The sequence below is a fragment of the Brugia malayi genome (genome assembly GCF_000002995.4).
Source record: "Brugia malayi strain FR3 genome assembly, contig: Bm_v4_Chr3_scaffold_001, whole genome shotgun sequence".
NCBI classification, from domain to species: domain Eukaryota; kingdom Metazoa; phylum Nematoda; class Chromadorea; order Rhabditida; family Onchocercidae; genus Brugia; species Brugia malayi.
In genome coordinates, this window is record NW_025062477.1 from 8,638,667 (window position 1) to 8,662,240 (window position 23,574).

Consider the following 23,574-nt stretch of genomic DNA (forward strand, 5'->3'; position numbering starts at 1 on the left):
AAGTTTTCGATTATTACTCCAGTTTTTTTTGTAAAGTAGTTTTATTTTTTGAAATGAAATAAATTATCTTGTGCATGGTCAGTTTCTTGTTGTATTACTTTTCCATAAATGAAGTTTTTTGTAGGACAAGTAGTCTTCTTTTGTATTAGGATGGTAGGATATAATGTTTTCATAGGATATGATGTGATTGAGAGCTTTCATATGTCGTACTGAATGAGAAAGATGTGTCATGATACGTGGGGTGTTTGAATCTTGTAGCTTAAGGTCAAATTGGACTTTCGTATGCTCAAAAGAAAATGAATAAATTGATGGAGAACTTAAAAAATTTCAATGAACCGAATTAAGTGAGTGCGAGAGAGCAACCAGACCATAACTTGCTCGTACAAAAAACTAAGACAAAGATTTTAAAACCTTATATAGTGGACATTGACTTACAACAAGCGCATGATTACACTGAGTAAAAAACTTTTACAATATTTCGACATTGCAAGAAAATTTGTTGCAATAAAAGAATACTTTAGCATATTAAAAAATGCACATAACAGCTGAAAATTTCCAGAAAAGCAGATAAGCTCAGCTATAACAGGAAGGTGAGTGTTAGAATAATTACTTGCATGAGATGCAATTTGAAACACTTGTATTTCTTTAATGAATGTTCAATCAAGACAAATTTTAATATTATGGATTAATATAATTATATTCGATATATAATATAATTTATTTGGAGGTTCGCGAGACTTATTTGTCACTTTCGCGATATATAATATAATGCGTTTGGTCTAATTTAAAGCAAACTGTGATTGTAAAATGAGGATTTGCTTACTTAAGATAAATGTTACTATTGTATTCTCATGTTTTCAAAAGAAAAACTGAAAATAAATAATTGAACGTAGTTCCGCCGAATCAACTTTATCTACATATTCCGATGTTTTTCCTATTGTGGTCACATAGAAATTGATACTGTACTTGCGTAAAATATCACTGGAAAAAAATTAATTTTGTTACTAATAATAACAAAAGGCATTTCATTTCTCTGATAATTATAATCAAAAACATCGTAAGATGAATGTCAATCAGTTCATTACTTTAGGGATTTCACCGAAATCTATTTTACTAATAGTAAATGAAGAAATAAAATAAAAACTTCCTTAATAAAGATCATTTTTTGAACACATAAAAATAACTACCTATATTCGTTATCAAACATTATGCTCTCAGTTGATCATTTGGATATTCTCAGTTAATCATTTGGCTTGAAATCTTATTGAAGATTTAAAAATTTTCCTCAGATATATTATATAAAATGCGTAAATGTGGGATGAAATTTTACGTCATTTCAAATTCTACTATTTGTCAAACAATAGTAAACAAATGTCGCATTGAAACAGACACAATATGATGTTTGTACTAGTCATCGATTCCGTTCAGCATCTGTTTATTTCGTCGAAATTTGTTCCTATTCTAGACTGATCGATATTTGTGTCGTTATGTTCTTCAACCTGCAAAGCCGGAAGTAAGTCATAGAAGGTTCGGGATTTTTGATCTGATCAGTTTCTGATATCGGTCACTGTTTGCTGTTAGTATCGCAAACATGCTCCCCTGCAGAACGGTGAGCTGAATTTTCCGCTTCCCTCTCCTCCTCCCTTCCCTCCCCCTCTCCTCTCCCACTTCTCCCTCCTTTCTCTCTACCTTCTCTTTCTCCCTTCCCTCCTCTCCCCTCTTCTCCTGCCCTCTCTACCCCTCCCCTCCGTCTTCTCTCGTGTCCTCTCCATCTCTCCTCTCTCCCTCTTTCACCCTCCTCTTCTCTAACTCCCTCCTTCCTCTTTCCCTCCTCTCCTCCCTCCCCCTTCTCCTCTCCATCTCTCTTCTCTCCCTCTTTCTCTCTTCTCTTCCTCCTCTCTCCCCTCTTCTAAAAGTAAGGGATGAAATGAGGACAATCTTCAGCCCCTGCATTTGGCCTGTTTTGTACATTCTAGAGATAGGTGGAAGTATTTTTATACAGGGAACGATGTCCTCATGTAATTTAATTCCTCGCATCATTACCATCTACTGTTTTAATTCAGTGGTTGCATTATTTGTGCGAGTTCCTCATAATTTTTATTTGTTGGCGCACTGCCCAATGCATAGCCGCCCAAAACAGCCCATCCAATCCGTCCCATTGCAAATTCTAATTCTCCTTTCGATTCACCAGGAACAATATACATGAAAATACATCTGTTATAGCACTTAAATAGCGTTTTGTTAACAAAAGAGTTTCACATCATTTTCTTACAGTTTTTCCACTTAAATGAAAGTTAAGTTTAAGGATTTGATATCGAAATAAAATTATTAGAGAGAAATTTATCGAAATAAAACTGTTGAATCTTTTAGATCTTAACAACTAAAATTCACTTTCGAAAACGAAAATAAATAAATAAAAAGAAAAATGGAAACAAAGCGTATTTAACGTCTTACAACTTACTGAGGAGTAGATTCCCGGAAAACGGTAGGATCCATCTGTAAGTATGGCGACAGCTGTTTCTCAAATGGTACGCCAGCTTGCTTCAACTGATCTAACGCAAATATAGGAGATCTATCTAAACTGATCATATTTGTACTATCTCTACCAGAACCCAAAGCGTCACTTAAGTCAGATACTGCTGAATCAATCACTGCTAAATCAGGCAATGAAGTTGACTGCGTCTCTGAATGCGAAGAGTTAGGCGATGAAGAAAGCGGAGGCTTTGTTGAATTAAACGGCCAAACCATTTTGACACTCAGCTATAAATGAAAAAATCAGATTTTAAATCGTTTAGTCTCTTCAGAACCGTTACATCTACATAAACAAAAATAAACTTTGCTAACTAATATCACGAAGGGTTGTACCAATCACGACTACTAAGAACAAAAGCTTTTTAAGATAACATGAACCAACTTCGAAGTCCCTACATCTATGAGCACTTTGAAGTTAGATCATATTATTGGTATGAAATGAATAATAAAGACTAATAGAGTAATAAAAAGTGATCTCTCCAAGTACCTCATCAATGTTATGTGAATATGTTGCTTTCTCTTTCTTAACTATGTCAACAATTTATGTTTTCATTTTTTCACAATAACACACTAAATGAAAAGAGGCACTCTCCTCCAAATGGATGTATTAGGCATTTCTCCCAATAAATAAAAATTATGAGGAACTCGCACAAACAACTAATGCAACCACTGAATTAAAACAGTAGATGGTAATGATGCGAGGAAATTACATGAGGACATTGTATAAAAATACTTCCACCTATCTCTAGAATGTACAAAACAGGCCAAATGCAGAGGCTAAAGATTGTCCTCATTTCATCCCTTACTTTTAGAAGAGGGGAGAGAGGAGGAAGAGAAGAGAGAAAGAGGGAGAGAAGAGAGATGGAGAGGAGAAGGGGGAGGGAGGAGAGGAGGGAAAGAGGAAGGAGGGAGTTAGAGAAGAGGAGGGTGAAAGAGGGAGAGAGGAGAGATGGAGAGGACACGAGAGAAGACGGAGGGGAGGGGTAGAGAGGGCAGGAGAAGAGGGGAGAGGAGGGAAGGGAGAAAGAGAAGGTAGAGAGAAAGGAGGGAGAAGTGGGAGAGGAGAGGGGGAGGGAAGGGAGGAGGAGAGGGAAGCGGAAAATTCAGCTCACCGTTCTGCAGGGGAGCATGTTTGCGATACTAACAGCAAACAGTGACCGATATCAGAAACTGATCAGATCAAAAATCCCGAACCTTCTATGACTTACTTCCCGCTTTGCAGGTTGAAGAACATAACGACACAAATATCGATCAGTCTAGAATAGGAACAAATTTCGACGAAATAAACAGATGCTGAACGGAATCGATGACTAGTACAAACATCATATTGTGTCTGTTTCAATGCGACATTTGTTTACTATTGTTTGACAAATAGTAGAATTTGAAATGACGTAAAATTTCATCCCACATTTACGCATTTTATATAATATATCTGAGGAAAATTTTTAAATCTTCAATAAGATTTCAAGCCAAATGATTAACTGAGAATATCCAAATGATCAACTGAGAGCATAATGTTTGATAACGAATATAGGTAGTTATTTTTATGTGTTCAAAAAATGATCTTTATTAAGGAAGTTTTTATTTTATTTCTTCATTTACTATTAGTAAAATAGATTTCGGTGAAATCCCTAAAGTAATGAACTGATTGACATTCATCTTACGATGTTTTTGATTATAATTATCAGAGAAATGAAATGCCTTTTGTTATTATTAGTAACAAAATTAATTTTTTTCCAGTGATATTTTACGCAAGTACAGTATCAATTTCTATGTGACCACAATAGGAAAAACATCGGAATATGTAGATAAAGTTGATTCACTACGTTCAATTATTTATTTTCAGTTTTTCTTTTGAAAACATGAGAATACAATAGTAACATTTATCTTAAGTAAGCAAATCCTCATTTTACAATCACAGTTTGCTTTAAATTAGACCAAACGCATTATATTATATATCGCGAAAGTGACAAATAAGTCTCGCGAACCTCCAAATAAATTATATTATATATCGAATGATTCCACTATTCTGTAGCATACAGTGAGAACCATTTCATCAGTTAATTGGTTCAAAAATTTAATGTTTCGATGTAAAAAAAAAAAAAAAAAAAATTGAAAAAAGCGAGCTCGCAACCCGTTCATCTTCAATTTATTGAAATAATTAATCATAATAATCATTTTCAGTAACTGATCGCAGCGAAGCATTAATAAATATGCATGAATTATTTAAAAGAGATTTTTGAACTGTGGATTACTAGGGGAGAGGGAAAGACAAGGAGAGAGAGAGAAATAGAAATTTCAGTATGAATGATTTGAAAGAGTAATACTTACGTAACTGCCGCATTTCGCATTTCGGCATCTGTTCGATCTCTTTCCTCTTTCAACCGTTTTTAGAATTTTCCGCTTGTTTTTCAAAATTTAAACTTAAACTTTCCAAGTGGCGATATAAAGCATCCAGACGATCCAGATTTCCCGATTTCTGCTGTCTTTTATCACCATTTGCTACACTGTTTCTGAAATAAATAACCTTGAAGAGTTTTTTCTAGAGATTCTATATGATCACGAATTGCACAAAAACATGAAGATCAGACTGAAAGGAAGCCAACATAGTTGATCGAACGAAAAGACCATTGTAATACATCTGCTTATGACTCATTGAGAAGAGAACTATTAGCTCAAGAATAAAGTTGCAAAAATTCATTACAACTCAAAATTACAAAAAAACATCGAAGCATTAAATTTTTGAACCAATTAACTGATGAAATGGTTCTCACTGTATGCTACAGAATAGTGGAATCACTTATTGCTCTTTTGGCGATATAGTTGACGATTATGCATTAGATGGGATCATTTTTGAAGAAATTGTTTCCGTTAACTTTCCAAAAATTGGCAATATAAGGAAGTGAACAGACCTTCGCTGGTCAAAAAGTTGTTAGACTGTAAATATGTAATACTAGGTGTAATTTCATCATTTTAATTAAGATTGTTTAACTTATTAATGTTGCTGTTATTAATATTATTGTTAATCTTATAATTAGTTTTATTATCGTTTTCATTACCGTCATTATTACCATTACGATTTTACTATTTTTCTCATTACTACTAGTATGATAACACTCTTTCCAAAGTACTAGAAATGAGCTTTCTGACTGAGGAAGATAAGGAGTATAAATCTTAAGAATTTTATTTTAATTTTGGTTTTCACTCATCTCATTTACTTTGCCATGCATTTTTTGAAGAGGGTTAAACGAATCCCTTTGTGATAGATTCAATTCCTCCTGATTTTTTAAATTCAATTTCATTTCCGTGAATAAATTTGTTGACCATACTAGCAACTTTTCCCGTTCAAAAGGAAAAGATTAGATGGTGAAAAATGCGATGAATGTAGGTGATCTGGGTAAAATGTTCTGTTGATTCATGAAAAATATTTTGAATTATTTTGTGGCTAACATCTCACAATTAATGTTTGTTTGATTTTGCTTAGGTGAAGATATCGTGTCTTGTGATGAGAGACTGTTTCTGAAGCTAGAATCTTTGATCAATGAAAACAGGAAGCATTGCAAACCTTTCTCGATCTTAAAATGGATAGTGTTATTCAGAACCTTCGATCAAAAACTGCCGATAATTTTAAAGTTGGATTTTATAGTCCTGTTAAATTTTGTAAAACATCTAGGCTTTTGGTAAAAAAAAAAAAAAGAAAAATTTTTTTCGATTTGGTTTCAAACTCGTTTTATAAATTTTCAAGCTTTCATAAAACCAGTGAATATATTTATCTCAGCAACAGCAAACTATTTACACGTTGTTCATGATGAGCTTGCTGGCAATATTCCTTTTTTTTTAAACATATCAATTTTTTTATATATTTTCTGGTCATTATATTCTTCGACATTCTCTGACCATAATACTTTTTGATCATTACATTTCTTAATTATTTCATTCTCTAACCATTACATCCTGCATTTTTGTTTTCTGTTATAAGTAGATTCTTTGAGTATTACAATATGTGACAAAATTTTTTTGGTTTTTACTTTTATTTCTCTCAGTCCTTTCTATTTTTCCGCGTTTGTGAATAATTTTCCCCGGAATTTTCATTCTTTGACTGTGATAATTGCATTCTTTTACCATCACATTCTGTGACAGTTACATTCTTCAACAACCAGATTGTTTGACCATTACATTGTCTAACTGTCACATTAATTATCCATCACATTGTTTGACCATTACACTCTTTATTGACCATCATACTCTCTAACCACTCCATTCCCTGACCATTGCATTTTTTTTCTTGCAGTCACTATTATTTTGTTTTTCCCAACCATTCCTGTTTTTTTCCTCATTTATTGAGTGATTTTCTCACGAATCCAATCTCTTTTATTTTTTGTTTCTTGATTACAATGTTGACAGATTTTTATGTCTTTTTCCTTTTATTAAATGAAATTATTCATCAATAATTGTTCCTTTCAAATGATATTTGCTTCTGTACAATGTTTGTTTGCTTCTTTCTTTTCATTCCTTAATTATTAAATAATTATTTCAATAAGTAAAGAAATCCAAAAATTTACTTTTAGTCGAAATAATTAAAAACCTAAATGAATAACAAAAATAATGATAACAATGATAGTAATAACATCAATAATGTGATAAAATGTGTTTGTTATATTTTGTTGACATTTCCTTTAGAAAATACTTATACAGTTTTTGTCATCTCAACAAATGTGATACTTTTTTAAAAAAATATTATTTACTTGATATTAATCATTTTTATATGAATCCATTCTTTTATCATCGTACATTTCTTTTCCTTTTTATTTAATTCAATTCAAAAAATTTGTTTCTTTTTAGAATAATTTTGTGATTAATTTATGATAATCTTCACCTATGTGTTAGCAAATAATCATATATCGTAATTAATCATTTATATTATTGCAATATTTGAAACAAACATTTTGCAATTATTATATTTAGATTTGGATATAAGGTTTATTTCACTATCATGCAATTACATATATGTTTTTAAAATAGATTTGCCCGAATTTATTATGTATGTAATCAATGAATGCAATTATTAAAATGAAAAATTACCATAATTTTAGCAAATTACTGCAGCACACATACGAGAATTAGATTATTATAATGTCCCATTTTATTTATTTATTTAATATTCTATCATCATATTATCACTACACGTTGTTCGTGATGAGCTTGCTAGCAATATACGAGAAGTACTGATGACTTCGTTGATACCGATTTTACAAGATGTATGTGTGTCGCTATTTCAACAGTTTAACGAAAACTTCCGTACTGGTTTGGAACAATATATGAAGCAAATACGTACCAATGCTTTAAGAACAAATCAAACAGTCCCTGATTCAATGATAACGAATAATTCGTCTTCTGTCGATCCATCAGCTCTTATGAATCTTATTGAAAATCAACGTATCACTATAGCATTTGAAAAGGTTATTTTAAATTTCCTTTCTAAACAATGATATTTACTTCCTGATACTAATTTTTGCATTTATATATATTATTGGCCTAAAATAGTTATATACAACTTAGTAGCATGAGCCAAAAGTCTTAATCACTTGATCTATATCCACGCATAATTTATCACAATATGGATCACTTTGTTAAATTCACAAACCACTCATGATCTTTGAAATTTATTGCATGCCAAAAAATAGATTGATTTTTGGCTTCTGTAAACCTCGTATTTCTTTTAAAAGCCGTCTAATTTCTTTCATCTATTTCCAGAAATTCTTTTAATTGTTTAACTCTTTATATTCTTTATTTTTTCAAATTTTTAGAACAAAAACGAAACTTTTTTTTAAGGCATTAGTGTTAAAAGATTTTGGAGCCCTAATGTTTGTTTGCAACAATGTAGACCCAGATGTAATTACAGTGTCGAGCAGCCTATTCCGCAAAATATTTTGTTATGTCTGTTGAATCAATTGGCAACAAAACTGGATGGAGAAACGGATCTCAAATTTAGGTGTGGCATCCTCTCTTATTTTTCGTGCTAGGAAAATAGAACTCAAAGTCGGACATGCAATTAATTTCTAGTACTTTATTTGTTTCTTCAATAAAGTTTGATCTTTAGTTGTTTGTTAAACGATTAAAATCATGAGAAATGTACAGTTATTTACAGCATTGATTTGCCAATTCCATAGTTACTATTTGATTTTTTCCAAACTTTTACAGGTATATCGAAAATGTGTTAATGATATTACAAGTAAGGGATCCTACCATTGCTGGTAGCTACCGCCATGTTTTAAATTGATTACAAACATCTTTAACAGGTAAAGCAGGAGAACAATGCGTTGGTATTATTTCCTAGATATAAGAAGTTAGCAAATGTGCGTGGTGAATATTGTGCACTATAACATAAGGATCATAACTTTATTAAAAAAAAAAAAAAAAAAAAAACTTTATTAAAAAATTCGTCTCACTTTGGTTTGGAGCGCCTTATTCCTTTCAAATGGGACAAGTAAGTTAGGTTGCTTAAACTAATTTGAATTACCTAATCAGAACACTTGGATGAAATATTATACGATGCTCTGACATTTTGAAAGTTTAGACTGAATTTTTTTATTGGTTTAATTTATTTCCAGCATATATGGGAACAGATAGAAGTGCAAATTTAAAGAGACGAGCACGAATAATATCACAGTTAGCAGCGAACTTACTAAAGTGAACTAAGTTTCTGTAGTGGCTCTATTTGCAGCAGAAGATATGCAAACTAAATATAAATTTGTATAAATCTTGTCAGGTTTTGTGATTTCTATGTCATATTTTATTTTGTTCTAAAAACAGTAATGATATGTCAAAGATGTCACTGTGACAAAGCAGTCCTGATCTATTGCTTTCGTTCTGGCTTTCCAAGTTAAGCGTTGTATTTCAGTAAATAGGATTCTCTCATTCTCCTACATAAAGTTTATATATTTTTTGGGATAGTATGCGGGTTGGCCAAAAAATGTGTTAATTGAAATATTTTGAAAGACATTTTTTAATCGAATGTCTCAAAAAATATATTTTATGTGTGATGTTTTTACAGTCTGTATAAAAGATAGGCAAAAATTTATGTGTGATTTCACTTTATTATATGCTGAGAAAGTTTGGTGCAGCAGAGAAACCAAATATAGAAGAAAGTCAAGAAAGCATCAAATATATATATATATATAATACATGTGTAAACCGACATACTGAAATACTCTGCTGGAGAGATGCGACCAAAGCTCATAAAATTTCGAGGGTATGACTGTCGCTTTATAGGACACCTGTTCGAGTATTAATGAGAAATTGTATCTCATGAGAAGTAATCTTGAGAAATATATCTCCTAACCGCAGATAAAGTGAAGAAATTGCTAGGCAAAGACATGTACATTTAGATACAAAATCATGACAAATCAATCACACAGGCATTGGTCGAGCACGGAACTGAACTTTTTTACGAATCACAGCAGCAATTTGTGCAATTCCTTGGTTTTCAGCATTTCGTGCAAGTACAATCAGCAAATTTTGAAGTTTCACTTCTTTCCTTTCAATAATGTGATGGCCAATATGAAGTAAAGCCTGGAAAAGAAAAATACTCAATTGCTTACTTTATTTTACTCAAGTTGTAAGTGTTTAAGTCATGAGTGTAAATGTCCCATTATAGCTTTTTTTTTTTTTTTCAAAGATACAAAATCTGGTAGTGATAGTACAAAATTTAATACACCTTTGAGTGTCACTTATACTCTTGAACTTATTTATTTGGAAGAAAGGAACACTTTTTTGTTTTCCTATTTTAAGCTACCAATTCGTAGTCCTGCAAGTATACCAGCTGACTCTAAGGTCCCCTGTAATTTAATCATTGCCCATTCCGCGATGCCATCTCTGAATTCTTGTTCCATTTATCTTTTATTTTTTTATTCTATTATAATTACTTTAGTCAACTAGCTATACGTTGATTAGTATATTTTAAACAAATAAAAATTCAATCATATATGAATTCGCGTTTTCAAAAGAAAAAAAAAAAAAACCCTATTTTAGCTATTTTGTCCATCCACATTGTCTTGAAATATACCACTTTCGATGGAGATCATAGTGAAATTCGGATGTAAGTAATAGGATGTTCTCTTCACATTATCGGCTTACTGTCCTACTATATGGATAGTTTAAGAGAGATTTTTCTTGAATGCTAAAGTCCATTGGAAGTGAATTAGATGCTATCAAATTGGCGACAGCAGCGTTAAGGTCTTGAGCAGTGCAATAAAGGCTGATGTGAACTGCTGGTATATCGAGAAGCATAATCTCAAGTGTGGGTTGGAATAGTGGTGTACAGGATTTTATTATCAAACAGTTTTAGAGAGTGTTACAGTAGAGTTGGAATTGGTAGTCGAAGTGGTCGGTGTGGAAATTTATCAATGGTGATTACTGATGTTCTTGAATAAACAGTTATTTTTTGTTGGAAACTGTACGAATGATAAGATGCAGGGAAATGTAACAATGGTGAGATCCGGTTGTAGAGTCTATAATTAAATTTTAGGATTTGGTTGAGCAGTTGTGGTTTATCATTCTTAATGCGCTATGTGAGTTTTATAGAGCGCAGAAGTTGATGATGTAATGTGAATCTTCTTGAACTGTTTGTATATTGAGCTTGATTATTGCTGATAACAATGCTAGGTAGTTGTTCTATGACCAAAGTTCATCTTCATTTCCTAAAGAACACTTTGTTTACACAACAAGAATGCATTGTGTCTCAGCGAACAATAAGGCTTTGCACGACGCAACGTTATCAACCGCTTATTCTTTGATTTCTCAGATTTGTCCTAGCATGGATTTTTGCTGCTCTTAAAATATGGAGTTCTTTTTTTTTTGAAATTCTATTTTTTGAAATATGGTTTAATAGGTCTGGATTTCTCTTTAATTTGCTAATTTATTCTCAGTTAATCATTTGGCTTGAAATCTTATTGAAGATTTAAAAATTTTCCTCAGATATATTATACAATGCACAAATGTGGGATGGAATTTTACGTCATTTCAAATTCTACTATTTGTCAAACAATAGTAAATAAATGTTGCATGGAAACAGACACAATATGATTTTGTACTAGAATATTTCCGGAACAATAAATCGCAATGCATTCAATTTGTGAGGATTAATTCATGGATTACTTTATGTGCATTTGCATATTTTATTAATGACTAATATCATTTATACGAACCAGAAGAGAGTTCTTTTGTGTAGATAGTTTGTCATGGCCATGACAAATATGACTAACTGGTTGAAATATTGGCTCTAAATTATGAGATTTGTTTGTCACTTCTCCGTGCTTGAATTTCTATCCAGTGTTGTGATTACTTTTCTACTGTTGTTACACATATCTTATATATCACTTGGTGTTGCCCATTAACCCACGTAGGTCCCACGAATTTCACTTCACGTAATCATCGATTCCGTTCAGCATCTGTTTATTTCGTCGAAATTTGTTCCTATTCTAGACTGATCGATATTTGTGTAGTTAAGTTCTTCAATACAAGTGCTTTCATCCATATTCCAAATGTGGAGAATAGTTGAAAAATGATGACACTTCTATTTTCTGATATGCGTTGTGTCAAAATTAGTAGGCATATTGCTTCAAATTTTAATTTCAAATAAAATACTTTACAGAGAGATTGCATATGGACGATGATATTATTGATCTTCTGGTTGTTTCAGGCGTTGCTGCTGTCGGCTTTATCACTTTAGCATATCTTGTCACAAAGGTTAACTTCTGCCTTTTGCTAAATATTTAACGATAATGGCTTTTTTCATTTATATGGAATTACCTCTCAGTCATTATCAGCTTACTTCTCATGGATTTGTTCATCTTTGGGATAGTTTTGCTTTCCAGCTGGTGCTAACCTATGACATCAGGAGCTTCCTGTATCAGTTGTTCGTATATTCTACCCTCTGCAATGTTAACATAAATTGACATTTCGCTAGTTGCTTGAAAATGATCAACCCTTGGATATACTTCGTAGACGACAAATGTGGTAGTAGAAATTTCTTTTCTCTATAGTTTTACAAATTGTATTTATATAAAGCGAACAATTATGCTTACGATTGTTCATTGCAGATTTACTCAGATAAAATTAAAAGGAGTTTATTGCGTTTTAAAAAGAAAATGAAGCATTTTATTGCTATTCCAAATGTCGCTGTTGTACAGAGCCCAAAATCGGTGTTGACATTCCAGAAGTTCAATGGAGCTGGAAGAATGCATACTGAAAATTCAAGAAAGTAAGTTATAAATTATTGTGCTCCCATTCTCCTTAAATATTTTGTTCTAGTGAATTTCGTTTGTTCAGTTACGATTGATGTGTTTTTCTTAGATTATGGTAGTGTCATTGACTTGTGTTTGAGAAATGATGTATTGTTAGTCATTTTAGGATTCTGACACATTCGGTTGAGCCTTTAAAGAAACAGTTGATAAAACGAGTACGAATAGAAGTTGAAGAGTGCAAAGAGAAGTTGGACAGCAGGTCATCGTTCAATTCACCAAATATCGAGAGGTCCTCCTGTACTTCGCTTTCATTCATCACAACTATTTTAGTGCAGAGGCGGAACACGTTATAATGTGGAATAACAATTAGCAGTGTTGTGATCAATCTATCCATCCATTCAATTGGTGTTCTTGTCTCGTTAATAAATTTCCTTCAACATTTGCTGTGCACATAGCAAAAGATCAGGAATTGATGCATCTCATTATCGGGTCGATCCATGCAAAAAAGTACAGTTCGAGAACAACTGGGGTTGCGGTGTTCTGCGTAGATCTGTTATGGGATTAAAATTGCATTTGGAGACTTCATTAGCAAGCACATTGTTGAGTTTCGTTTGAAGTGGGTGGACGGTCACGGAGTTTGGTTGAGGATTTGTTTTGCTTCGATATTTTGAATAATTATTAATTCCTGTACGTCATGCGTCACCTTATTCTTTACTTGTTGTTTACAACATCCAATCTTCACGTCCAATTCAGATGAGCTTTCGGGAAAATCCTCATTTTCAAGAAGCGGAAGAGCATATGCTAGAGCCAGTGATAAGGCTACCACTTGTTGATGCACTTCGAAGACTTTCATCAAAACAAGGTTTTTGTTTTTTAAGTGTGATGTACCAGCTTGATTATCTCACTTATAGAAAGTGTCATTTTGCTGGTGATCAGGAATAAAGTTGTTTTAAATTAATTTGTGCTGTCCAAAACTAGCTTGCCTTACAGATACACACTGTGGGTTTTTTGAATCGCAGTATTTCCACTGCTTGGAAGCTTTTGGACAAAAGCTTGGTCGAAAGTATTGTGATTTAGAGCGTCGGGACTTCAATGAATGCATTACAAATTACAAACAAGTTTTTTTTTTTTTTTTTTTATTTCTGACAGTCTTGTAGGTCAATTTTGAAAGTTCGATTTAAGATTTGAAGTGTTTGAAAGATTTTCCGTCTATAATGCTTTGTTTGTCAGTTTTAAGTTTGCCGTAAAACACATATTTATTTTGAATTCAAATTTAGTTTGCAAGAATCTTGTTATTATTATTTCTTTCATTTTGAGAAAAAACGTGCTGAATGGATCAGATTGCAATACAAACTGCATTGGGATACTAAAAAACATGGACCACTGCCAGAGGGTGCAAAACTTGGTGAATGTTTTCCGGATTATTTCTCGCATAATCCTCCAGATGCCATTCAATAGAAGATTCGATTTGTTTATCATGTGAGAATTACTGATTTTTTTTTAAAGGAATGTGATTGGTTCAACTGTATTTCATATATTATCATTAGCTTTTGGATATATTAGCCATTTCTTTAGTTCTTAATGTATGTGATTTAAATTCTCGTATACCTCTGAAATTCTGGTTTTTTGAAATGATAGAATAAAATTGTTTGTTTCTGTGTACAAATTTTTAGAGAGTTTTTTCACACCGTTTGATATGCTTCATTTTTATCAATCTCAGAGATATTTTTCCCTTTATGTAAACATGATGTACGACTCTAAATTGCTTTCCATTTAAAACTGTTCTCTTCCTTTGCTTTCCGTCACTAGTTATATATTATAATAAATAAAACATATATGGGTATGGCTTCGTATCACATCAGATACTGGTTTATTCAAACCTCATTTTTGTCCAGCTCTGTCAAAACATTGAGAATTTTTCGGTGAGAAAAATTGTCGAAAGTTCTCGCACAATGTATATGTAATTCTGTTTACTAGTTTTTTAATATTTTGCTAGTTTTTAAATATTTTGGAGATAGATAATGGACAGATGAAAATTATATACTCAGATTCTATGAAAGGTTTTTGCTTATCTGTGATACGATATTTTTTCTACAGAAATGGTAGCTGGGGAAATGTATGGTTTGGAATGGTGCAGGCATAGACGAATACCAACTATTCATATGGCCCGAATGATTCAAAGGCGTGAACTTGGTGGCCGGAAACCAGGTAACTAAGCTTCATAGATATTGCCATGTGCAATCTTGCTGTGCTGGTTAGCATTTGGAGTGCTGCAGCTTTTAGAACTAGCTGCAAAGTAACCATACTTCGGACATTTCATGCGTTTTTCTTATTTCTTCAGGAACGCATTTCTTTTATGGCGCGCGACAATTTTATCAGTGTTTTCATCCAAGTTGTAGTATATCAGGAGTTGATAAGAAAAACTTAATCATTAGAAGGTTTTGTTTTACTAAATTTTTTGAATGAAATGGTAAGAAACTGTAGTTGTAACCCACTTGTATTTTGTTGCAGTGAGCTTGTATTTTATTGTAATGAACCATTTGTTGTAACTGGAAGACAATTAGGAATACCAGGAGAAAAAAAGGAATAAAGCTGTCAAATTTTAATTCATATGTATACTGCATTTGGTCTCATGAAAATAAAAACGTTGGATTTTTTAAGCTTAAAAGATATTCTTTGCAGATTTTCACCGGATGGACGTAATCTCGTTTGTTTTTCCTCAAACTGTCATAATTTGTATGTTTATGATTATCGTGGTTTCACAAATGCTTACAATAAACAACCGGAAACCATGTTTAAGGTGAATTTGCATTTTAAAATCATTAGCTATTATCTCTAAGCAATCATTTCATGTTGTTTCCTCATTTTTCAAGAGGAATATACAAAAGTTTTCGTTTTTAGTACTTAATATTTAGGTAAGAAACATATGGAACTTTTGATAAATCATGTTTGCATTATACGACATGTTCATTTTCAGAATATTCTTAACATACACTTTATGCATACATACACCAGTTTCTGATTTTCCTTGTTTATTTCGATATTGTGTCGCATATCTTTATTGCATTTGCCTTATCTTTCATGAAATAAATGTTTCAATTTTTAGGATGTTTTTTCGAAGCGTTTTATAATAAATCTAGTAACTGATGATGAAGAAGGAGCTGCTTTGAACAAAGAATTCGTTTTTTTTACAGAAGATTGCCGTTATCTACTGGGTTTGCGTTGACAAAGTTTCAAAAAACAAAAACTTTTGATCACAGACTCTTTTCTACTTAAGAAGTTGATTTGGAAATGTTGTTTTAGTATTAACTATGAGAACGACATAGACACAGGTTATTAAGTCTTCAGATAGAAAATATCTTAGTCAGTTGCATTCGCTACTTTATAGTTTTTCAGTTCGTAATATATTTCAGTATTAAAATAGTGTCGGCATGCGCGATCTGCTTTACTTGCAGTTGCTGCCGAATATCCTACATCGGAAAACGCTCTAAGATGGGATGATGTTTACCAGAATAACGAGTCGCTTCCTCCGGTTTCAGTACAAGCGCTTATAAATTATATTATTTATTGTATCGACATGAATGTTACGTTTTCTATAAGCTTCATACATGTTTGTATTATAATTAATGAGAGGTTCTGCATGAATTTTACAGAATGTTATATTCCATGATAAAGACATATAGGCAAATTGACAATAAAATAATAGTAGAACTGCTAATTTTTCTAAAGCTAAAATTGTTTTCTAGACTGGTGATATCTGTGACAAATATTATCTGGATGCTGACCGACTTTGGATATCACGTGGCGTAACTCTGGTGGGACACCTCCTCGCTATTCTTTCATTTCAACATCAAACAATTCATTTTCTGCATATTAACGAAGATACCGGTTATTTCACGTTGCTTGGCCACGTGGGACGGTCAGTTTTGTTTCTTTGATCATGAATTGAATTCGTGGTGAAAAATAAATGATGAAAAATGAAGTTTGGTGAATTATAAAATATAGTAGAAGAATTACTGAGATTATTGATTTTCCTTCTTCACTCTCCACAACTTCAATTTTAACGAAGAAAGTATTTTTAAGTATGCATGATGTAAATAAGGCCTAGGCCAACTACACTCATTAACAAAGTCCATCATTACGTGTTTCGTTTATTTCAAAATATTTTATCTTTGCATACAGTATGAAAAGTCTGGGAAGGATTCAAGAAATTTGAGGTTTTCTTATATCAAGAGTTTTATCTAGATTTTTGAATTTGTTTTCTATGGTTTTCAGGTATTTATTTGCTGACGATGAGGATCTTGTAATGGCTGCTGAGAAAAGTCCAGATAGCCCTACCACTGATGTTGTTCTTAGTGGTAAGTTTCCATTTCATCATTTAATTATCCTTTAAATCCTGAAACAATTAAGTGTTTTTTTAATATAATTTTGCTTTGAATATTTTACTAATACTTATTGCTCAAATTTTATCACTTGATAGTTTTTGAAAAACTGAATAATATGTATGATAGGAATCACTATACAGTTTCTCGTATTCTTTGAAAAGCTGCGAATTTCAGTAATGTTCAGCTTCTCATGCATTGTGTGCATAGGCTATTAATAAGATGCAATTTGGCATTTGCACATAGACATATTAATAAAGATTATGATCTATCAGCAGTTTTCACAATTCCATTTAATCTATTCAACAGTTATGTTGCATTGGCTTGATCTGACGTATTGTTTTTTTTTTTTTTTTTTTGGAAAGCTAACAGCCTATAAGGATCCATCGTTCTTTATCTGTTATATATTTTGGGATTTTTAGATAGCTTTCGTGAAAAAATGAATAAGCATAAAATGTAGTTGTTTATTTGGTAGCACTTTTTCTGTTTCTGAATTTGAATATAAAAATTGGGAAATTTATAGGAGTGAAGCAACGAATTTTGACATATCTTTACCATCGATGTACAGATTCAACTCAAGTTGACAATTTTTTACATACTTTCGCACAGTTTCGATCATTGAGAATGTGGCAAATGCAGTTGGTCACTCCAAGTATTATATTGATCCGTTTTGTGAACGAAGGTACCAGCTTCGTGAATCTAAATCCTTTGGTCTCAGCTATGTTAATCACAAAAGGAAATTTTTTTTTTAATTTGATTATGCTTTTCTATAATATTTCATGTAGAGGCGTTTGCTGCGACCCCAGGAATTAGCAGCTATCCGTTATTACTTGTGCTGATGGACTGGCAAAGAGGTCATGTTCTGGGTGCATTCGATCGCTATTCAGCGAATTTTTTGAAGTTGATAGAAAAATGTCAAGAAGAACTGAAGTATGCTCATGTTTCAACGAATCGTTTTCCTTGCAGCATTCAGCATTGTCAACAAGCGTTGGTGGCCTATCAGCGTATGAAAGATGCACTTACAGACGCTCGAGGAGGTTAGCCATGATGAATTTATTTTTTCCAGTTTGATTTTGCTTCATTATTATTATGCGGCATGTAAACTTTATAGAACATTCGAAGAAATTTAGTATTCCGATAACTTGATTAATATATATATAAGCATAATTAACCGAAAATAAATTTATAGTTTTAAAAGGTATTCATGCGTTTTATCTTTCACCAGTTAGAAATGTTAATTACAGGATCTGATAGGGAAACACGCAGACGTATTATATGTCAGTTGCCTTATTCATTCAGTTATATTCCTGTAGAAACTCCATATTTGGATCCGTCAATGTTTCGCTTTGATGATCGACTGATAACACTTATTGAACGCACCAAATTATCGGACAGTGAAGTGATTAGGTTAGAGTTTTCCATTTTCTATTATTTCAATTTCTTGGTGTCTGTTAGAAGAGTCGAGATCTGTTCAGATTTCAGTTAACGTTTTATTTAGCGAAGTTTAAGCATGACTTGAATGGTTTTATCTTATGATGACGGATTAAATCCATTCTTTCTTTTTTTCACATACTGTCGATTTTTTTCTTGAAAATGTTATGGATAAAACGATTTCTCTGGCTTGTTTCCTCAATGCACAGCTTTTTTAGATAAGTTTTAACGTGCCATTCGGCTTTCAATTAACGTATTATTTAGTAAAGTCCATTTTTAAATTCTGTTACTAGGATGTTGAAAATTTTTGTAAATATTTTTGGTGGGCTTGTCAAAGATTAGTTTTCTAATTTTTAGAGATGAGTTCTATTGAAAGATTGGACAAATACATTTTAAAGGACTGCAGATATTACTGTGCAATTACTTCTCAGTTTGGAAATTGCCAATGCAGTCTTAGTTTCAGGTTTTTCTCTCGTCTGACGTGTTTGCCATTGTTCGAAATGAACCTCAATCAAGGTCGCTTTGTCCAACTTCTTTTTCATCCGACAGATCCTTTCGCTATTTCAATTGATCGCACACGGGGATTTGGCACAGCTACTTTCCATTTACCGCCATTTATTACACCAGACAATCCAGCATGAGCAATCCAATTATTCCAAAGTTGAATCACCGCTAATTGTCTTCTGAATATGCTCACAGCTTTTTTTGCTTATTTCAGCAATTGTATATGTGTTTTGTCATTGTTAATTATTACTAGTGTTCAATTCATCTCTTCGATCTCCGATATTCTGTCATTATTATTTGAAGTGTGTCAGTAAACTATTAAATTCCATTTCGGTTTTTCTCATTTTGAATAAATTTAAGTTGTTTGATAAGCCATCAGATTTACGGAAAATTTTTATTATAAATGAATCTCAGGCTATTCATGCGTAATTTAACTTAGGGATAGTTAAGCTATGGTTTGGAATAGATAGTTGTGGAAGGAGGATGAAGTCGCTGCTGATGTTTTGAGAAATCGATATTAAGTTTATTACAGCAAAATATTCTCTAAGGTGGTGAATGAAGAGGATCAGCTGCCTTTCTCATCTTATACTGACGTTTACGATGTCAGGACTGCAAAGTGCTTCTTATTTCCATCCAACTCCTCTACTCTCAGGCAGAAAATTGGGCAATAAGAACCTATTAATTTTGGAAGCAAAGAATGATGTGCTCATCAGTTACTGAAATGCATGTCGCTTTGATTGGGATGACGGGTTGCGGGAAATCAGGTGAGTGCTGCATTATTTGTGATTTTACAAGGAATACTTTGACCTAACCATTACTGCACTATTTGGTTAGTACATCCGAGACTTTTGTAAAATTTTTGTTATTTAAAGAAAGAACAAGTAGTGCTAGTAAAATCTTCCCTACTTTTATAGATGATTTCTTTTGATATTTTATTCTCATTTCTTTACTGATTGTTCAAAATAACAATGTCATCGACTAAAAAACTAACTCTTCCACGAGTTTTTCTGAACCTTGGTAAAATGAATTCGACTTGTCTTCCAAAATTTCATTTAGTGTTACCTTTTCTTTATCTTATACACGCAAGTACTATATTTGCTTAATTTATAAACAATTCATTACCATTATTTCGCAGCTTTGGCAGTGAAATATATAGCTGGTCGGTTCATTGGCGATTATGACCCAAACCTTGGTTTGTTTTTACAGATTTGATGTATGTGGTTTCAAGATTTCATTTCTAACCATCAGTGATGAGAAGACTTTGACTCCTGATCGAGTGTTTAAGTATTTATTTTCCCCATACAAGTCAAGGAATTTTTCTCTCTAAAATCATATATACTCTAAAATCGTAACGTATTTGAATTTTTAAATCGTCAGAAGATACATACTGTCGTCAAGATGTTTTACTCTCGCAACCGATTGTCGTATGTTTGATGGATACAGTGGATGGTTCAGGACGAGATGCAATGCGTTACCTTTCGTGGGCTGATGTTTACATTATTGTTAGTTCTCTCAAAATAGAAAAATTAATGTTTACCTATTAATTTGTCCAGATTGATTTTATGCTTCTTGAAATGGCCGTTATTTTTACTAATTTTTAATACAGAAAGGTTTCCTTATCTAATTTTTATAAACGATTATTTTCATGTTTTGAAAGGTTGACTGATTAACGATAATTATTTCACGAAGGGAAACACTATCATTTTTACTGGATGAAACTCAATGACTTTACAAAACTCTTTTGATTCTCTGTGAAGTTTTCCTTATTATATTAAGAGGCAATGTATTCTGCACGATCTGAGCAAGATTCTCTTAAGTATTTTTAAAAAATATGTAAGTTTACCATTTAAGGTATATGACATAACATCACAATTGTCTCTACAGTACGCGGAATCAACAATGCAACAAATTGCAGCCCATGAACATCATCTTTGTTCGCGACAACATAAATGCTTACTTGTAGGGAATAAGACTGATCTTGAACGCTACCGGTAATTGCTTAAAAATGTTTTTGAAAATTGAAGTCCATAAAGAAGTTTATGTAGATCTTGTTAGGTGAGATACCCCTAACTAGCACTTGCTGTATTTTATGATTTTCTTCAAGATTTTCAATATTTTTTCAAAAGCGTTGAATTTTTACGTTCTTGAGGAGGGTCCTGGATTCAAAAACTTTAGACTGAAAGTTCCAGTATTAGAAAATTTTCCAGAAAACCACATGAATGCTTTTCAGTTTTTGCGTTTTAGCATTCCTCCAATACATTGCTCATTATCATTTTTGCAGTTTTCTGAGGGTACGTGAAAGAAATCAAGCTGTATCAATGATTATTCATCGATACCACATAGACTGACAAGAATTATATTCTTCTGTGAAAGAAAAAAATCAGAGAAGCAGGCTAACAAAAGTGTAAAAAGATTTGTTAGTTTTGATCATTACGTAGAATACTTCTATATTGAAGATTAACTTCGATTCTAGGCAGGTAAGTGAATCAGATGGTGAAAAGTTAGCGAAACGATTTGGCGTAATGTTCGGCGAAATCTCAGCTGTAGATGAATGGGAACGAGTTGCTGCACTTTTCAGACGTCCAATCACTATTCTCTTAACTGATCGTTCCAAAAGACGCAGTCCGTCTCCACGACTTTGTTCCTCGGATTCTGAAATCGCTTCTTCGGGTAAACTTCGTAATATTCAATATTTTTAATATTGGTTTTCTAAACATATATTTCGAAGGAAAGGATAGTATTGGTTGAGCAAGTATATGAGAAAAGTGATAAGTTTTGATGTATCTCTTAGTAAAATTACGTACGAATGATTTTGTTTCAGCTATCAGCTGAAAGCATTTTTTTAGCCTTGCTGATTTATTATTTTGGGAAATCTGTATGATCTCATCACTTTATTCTTTTATATTAAAGAATGGAGCTCCACATGCAAAATTCTTTTTCTGAATTTCATGTGATTGAGAGTGGAGCGCCATAATTGGTGACGCTAATAGAAAAGACGAATGATGATTCGTTTATTTTTATTTTTTTTTGATTGTTTTTTTGCGCAACTATTTTGAAATAAAATAGTTTTCAGTAAATAAAAGTGCTTTCTCAATGAAAAATTCTGGCCGTTCCAGTACATTTGGTCTTTGTTCGAAGAGCCCGAAAGGTGTTGACTTGGTCAAAATGTCCTCATCAAAGAAAAGTGGCCATAAATTGTTGAAACTTTTTCATAACTGACATTGTTGTATTTTTTTCTAGAAGATTTTTGAGTTATTTGTTAAGAGCAGAGGGAACAAATCATCATCTATTTTACTGATAAGGAAGCTTCGCTGATAAAAATTGTCACTCAAGAAAATGCATAAAATTAGAAATCAATGACATGAATAATTAAGTAATTAGATAGGAATAAATAATTTTAATTATATTCTCTAGTTCTTTGACTCATTATTTTCCTTTCTCTTCTAGTATTCTAATGTTTAGCCGTTTTCGCTCTTCAGTAAATTTCAACTTATTACCACTATCAGTAATAAGATATAGAAACAATTGGATCCTCAAAACAGAACCTCCAGAAACATTAAAATAATATATTTTCAATACATAATCCTTTTTTTTTTCTTTTACTTTCTCAACTTGTATTATGCAAAAAGGATGGAAGGATTTTTTGTGAACTTCATTTTAGAATTGGTTCAGTGAAATATGGGACTTCTGAATGTTATGACATGAAAAATTGATAAAGGAAACGACAGAGATTAGACTGTTCTAGAAATTTAATTGTTTGCGGAACTATCCATAAGACGTCCCCACATTAATTCGTTACGTCATCTAAGGCGCTGTCTAAGGCCCAATGGTCTCCCGGAACCAGATTTAATTAACGCGAGTTAGGTCTTTGGACATTGCTCCTGTTTGTAATGTTTATTACAGCTATGTATCTTTCTACTTCTACTTACTCGCATAGAACTCTGCATCTTCATCATGTTACACCGTTTATTGATTTCTAACTGTCATAAAAGGTTAAATTTAAGAGTGACACAGATTTATAGGTGTTATCTATCTACTTCCTCGCAAGTTTTCTCATTTTTGGGCCTGGAAAGGAAGGAATTTCCATGTATTGCCCTGTTAAGAGTGAAATTTAATTTTAACTGGTCACTAATAATGTTTTAATTTCATTCAAAGCAACCTTTGCATCATTTCATGTACGTAGGATACGTTGTCGCTTGCCGCTAATACAATGTAAAAATTTGCTTCGTTTGTAATTTGTTTCAGAACTCTGATCAGGTCTTTTCCTGAGTTAATGTAGTGGTATTACCTTCTTTTCGGTTCTCAGTGATTCAAGCAAATCGCGAGCGACTGTATTTTTATAAAATATCCACTAATATTTCGATGTTAGAAACTATCGTGTGCATAATGTTTTCTAAAAATTGATATCGTACTTTTCCATGTGTCAAACATCCTTTCATGTAGGCGGTGAAGTGGCTGCCATTGGAAAATGATGAATTATA

The 23,574-nt window shown here is 32.5% G+C and overlaps 6 protein-coding genes across 6 annotated transcripts; 5 read left to right on the forward strand and 1 right to left on the reverse strand.

Annotated features, from left to right (window-relative positions):
- Positions 1 to 2,054: 2,054 nt before the first annotated feature.
- Bma-timm-23.1 (Uncharacterized protein) lies at positions 2,055 to 2,748 on the reverse strand (the record flags this gene model as incomplete). The annotated part of the gene is made up of 2 exons (XM_043080481.1): positions 2,055 to 2,214; positions 2,462 to 2,748. 2 exons carry the CDS (start codon positions 2,746 to 2,748, stop codon positions 2,055 to 2,057), a joined length of 447 nt encoding a protein of 148 aa, XP_042936415.1.
- A 5,102-nt stretch (positions 2,749 to 7,850) lies between these two features.
- On the forward strand, positions 7,851 to 8,524 carry Bm14368 (Uncharacterized protein; the record flags this gene model as incomplete). Its single annotated transcript, XM_001901264.2, has 2 exons — positions 7,851 to 7,991; positions 8,435 to 8,524. The coding sequence occupies 2 exons, from the start codon at positions 7,851 to 7,853 to the stop codon at positions 8,522 to 8,524; spliced, it is 231 nt and encodes a 76-aa protein (XP_001901299.2).
- A 3,671-nt stretch (positions 8,525 to 12,195) lies between these two features.
- Positions 12,196 to 13,129, forward strand: Bm12911 (Uncharacterized protein; the record flags this gene model as incomplete). The annotated part of the gene is made up of 3 exons (XM_001901266.2): positions 12,196 to 12,279; positions 12,633 to 12,793; positions 12,943 to 13,129. The coding sequence occupies 3 exons, from the start codon at positions 12,196 to 12,198 to the stop codon at positions 13,127 to 13,129; spliced, it is 432 nt and encodes a 143-aa protein (XP_001901301.1).
- A 400-nt stretch (positions 13,130 to 13,529) lies between these two features.
- Positions 13,530 to 14,234, forward strand: Bma-nduf-5 (Uncharacterized protein; the record flags this gene model as incomplete). The annotated part of the gene is made up of 3 exons (XM_001901267.2): positions 13,530 to 13,638; positions 13,767 to 13,894; positions 14,094 to 14,234. The coding sequence occupies 3 exons, from the start codon at positions 13,530 to 13,532 to the stop codon at positions 14,232 to 14,234; spliced, it is 378 nt and encodes a 125-aa protein (XP_001901302.1).
- A 641-nt stretch (positions 14,235 to 14,875) lies between these two features.
- Positions 14,876 to 19,230, forward strand: Bm12912 (Uncharacterized protein; the record flags this gene model as incomplete). Its single annotated transcript, XM_001901268.2, has 11 exons — positions 14,876 to 14,984; positions 15,118 to 15,214; positions 15,459 to 15,576; positions 15,883 to 15,991; positions 16,232 to 16,386; positions 16,523 to 16,695; positions 17,052 to 17,134; positions 17,682 to 17,840; positions 17,944 to 18,195; positions 18,403 to 18,565; positions 19,053 to 19,230. 11 exons carry the CDS (start codon positions 14,876 to 14,878, stop codon positions 19,228 to 19,230), a joined length of 1,596 nt encoding a protein of 531 aa, XP_001901303.1.
- Positions 19,231 to 19,790: 560 nt separating this feature from the next.
- On the forward strand, positions 19,791 to 22,312 carry Bm7041 (Uncharacterized protein; the record flags this gene model as incomplete). The annotated part of the gene is made up of 6 exons (XM_001901269.1): positions 19,791 to 19,857; positions 20,229 to 20,285; positions 20,471 to 20,595; positions 20,945 to 21,084; positions 21,567 to 21,763; positions 22,167 to 22,312. 6 exons carry the CDS (start codon positions 19,791 to 19,793, stop codon positions 22,310 to 22,312), a joined length of 732 nt encoding a protein of 243 aa, XP_001901304.1.
- Positions 22,313 to 23,574: the final 1,262 nt, after the last annotated feature.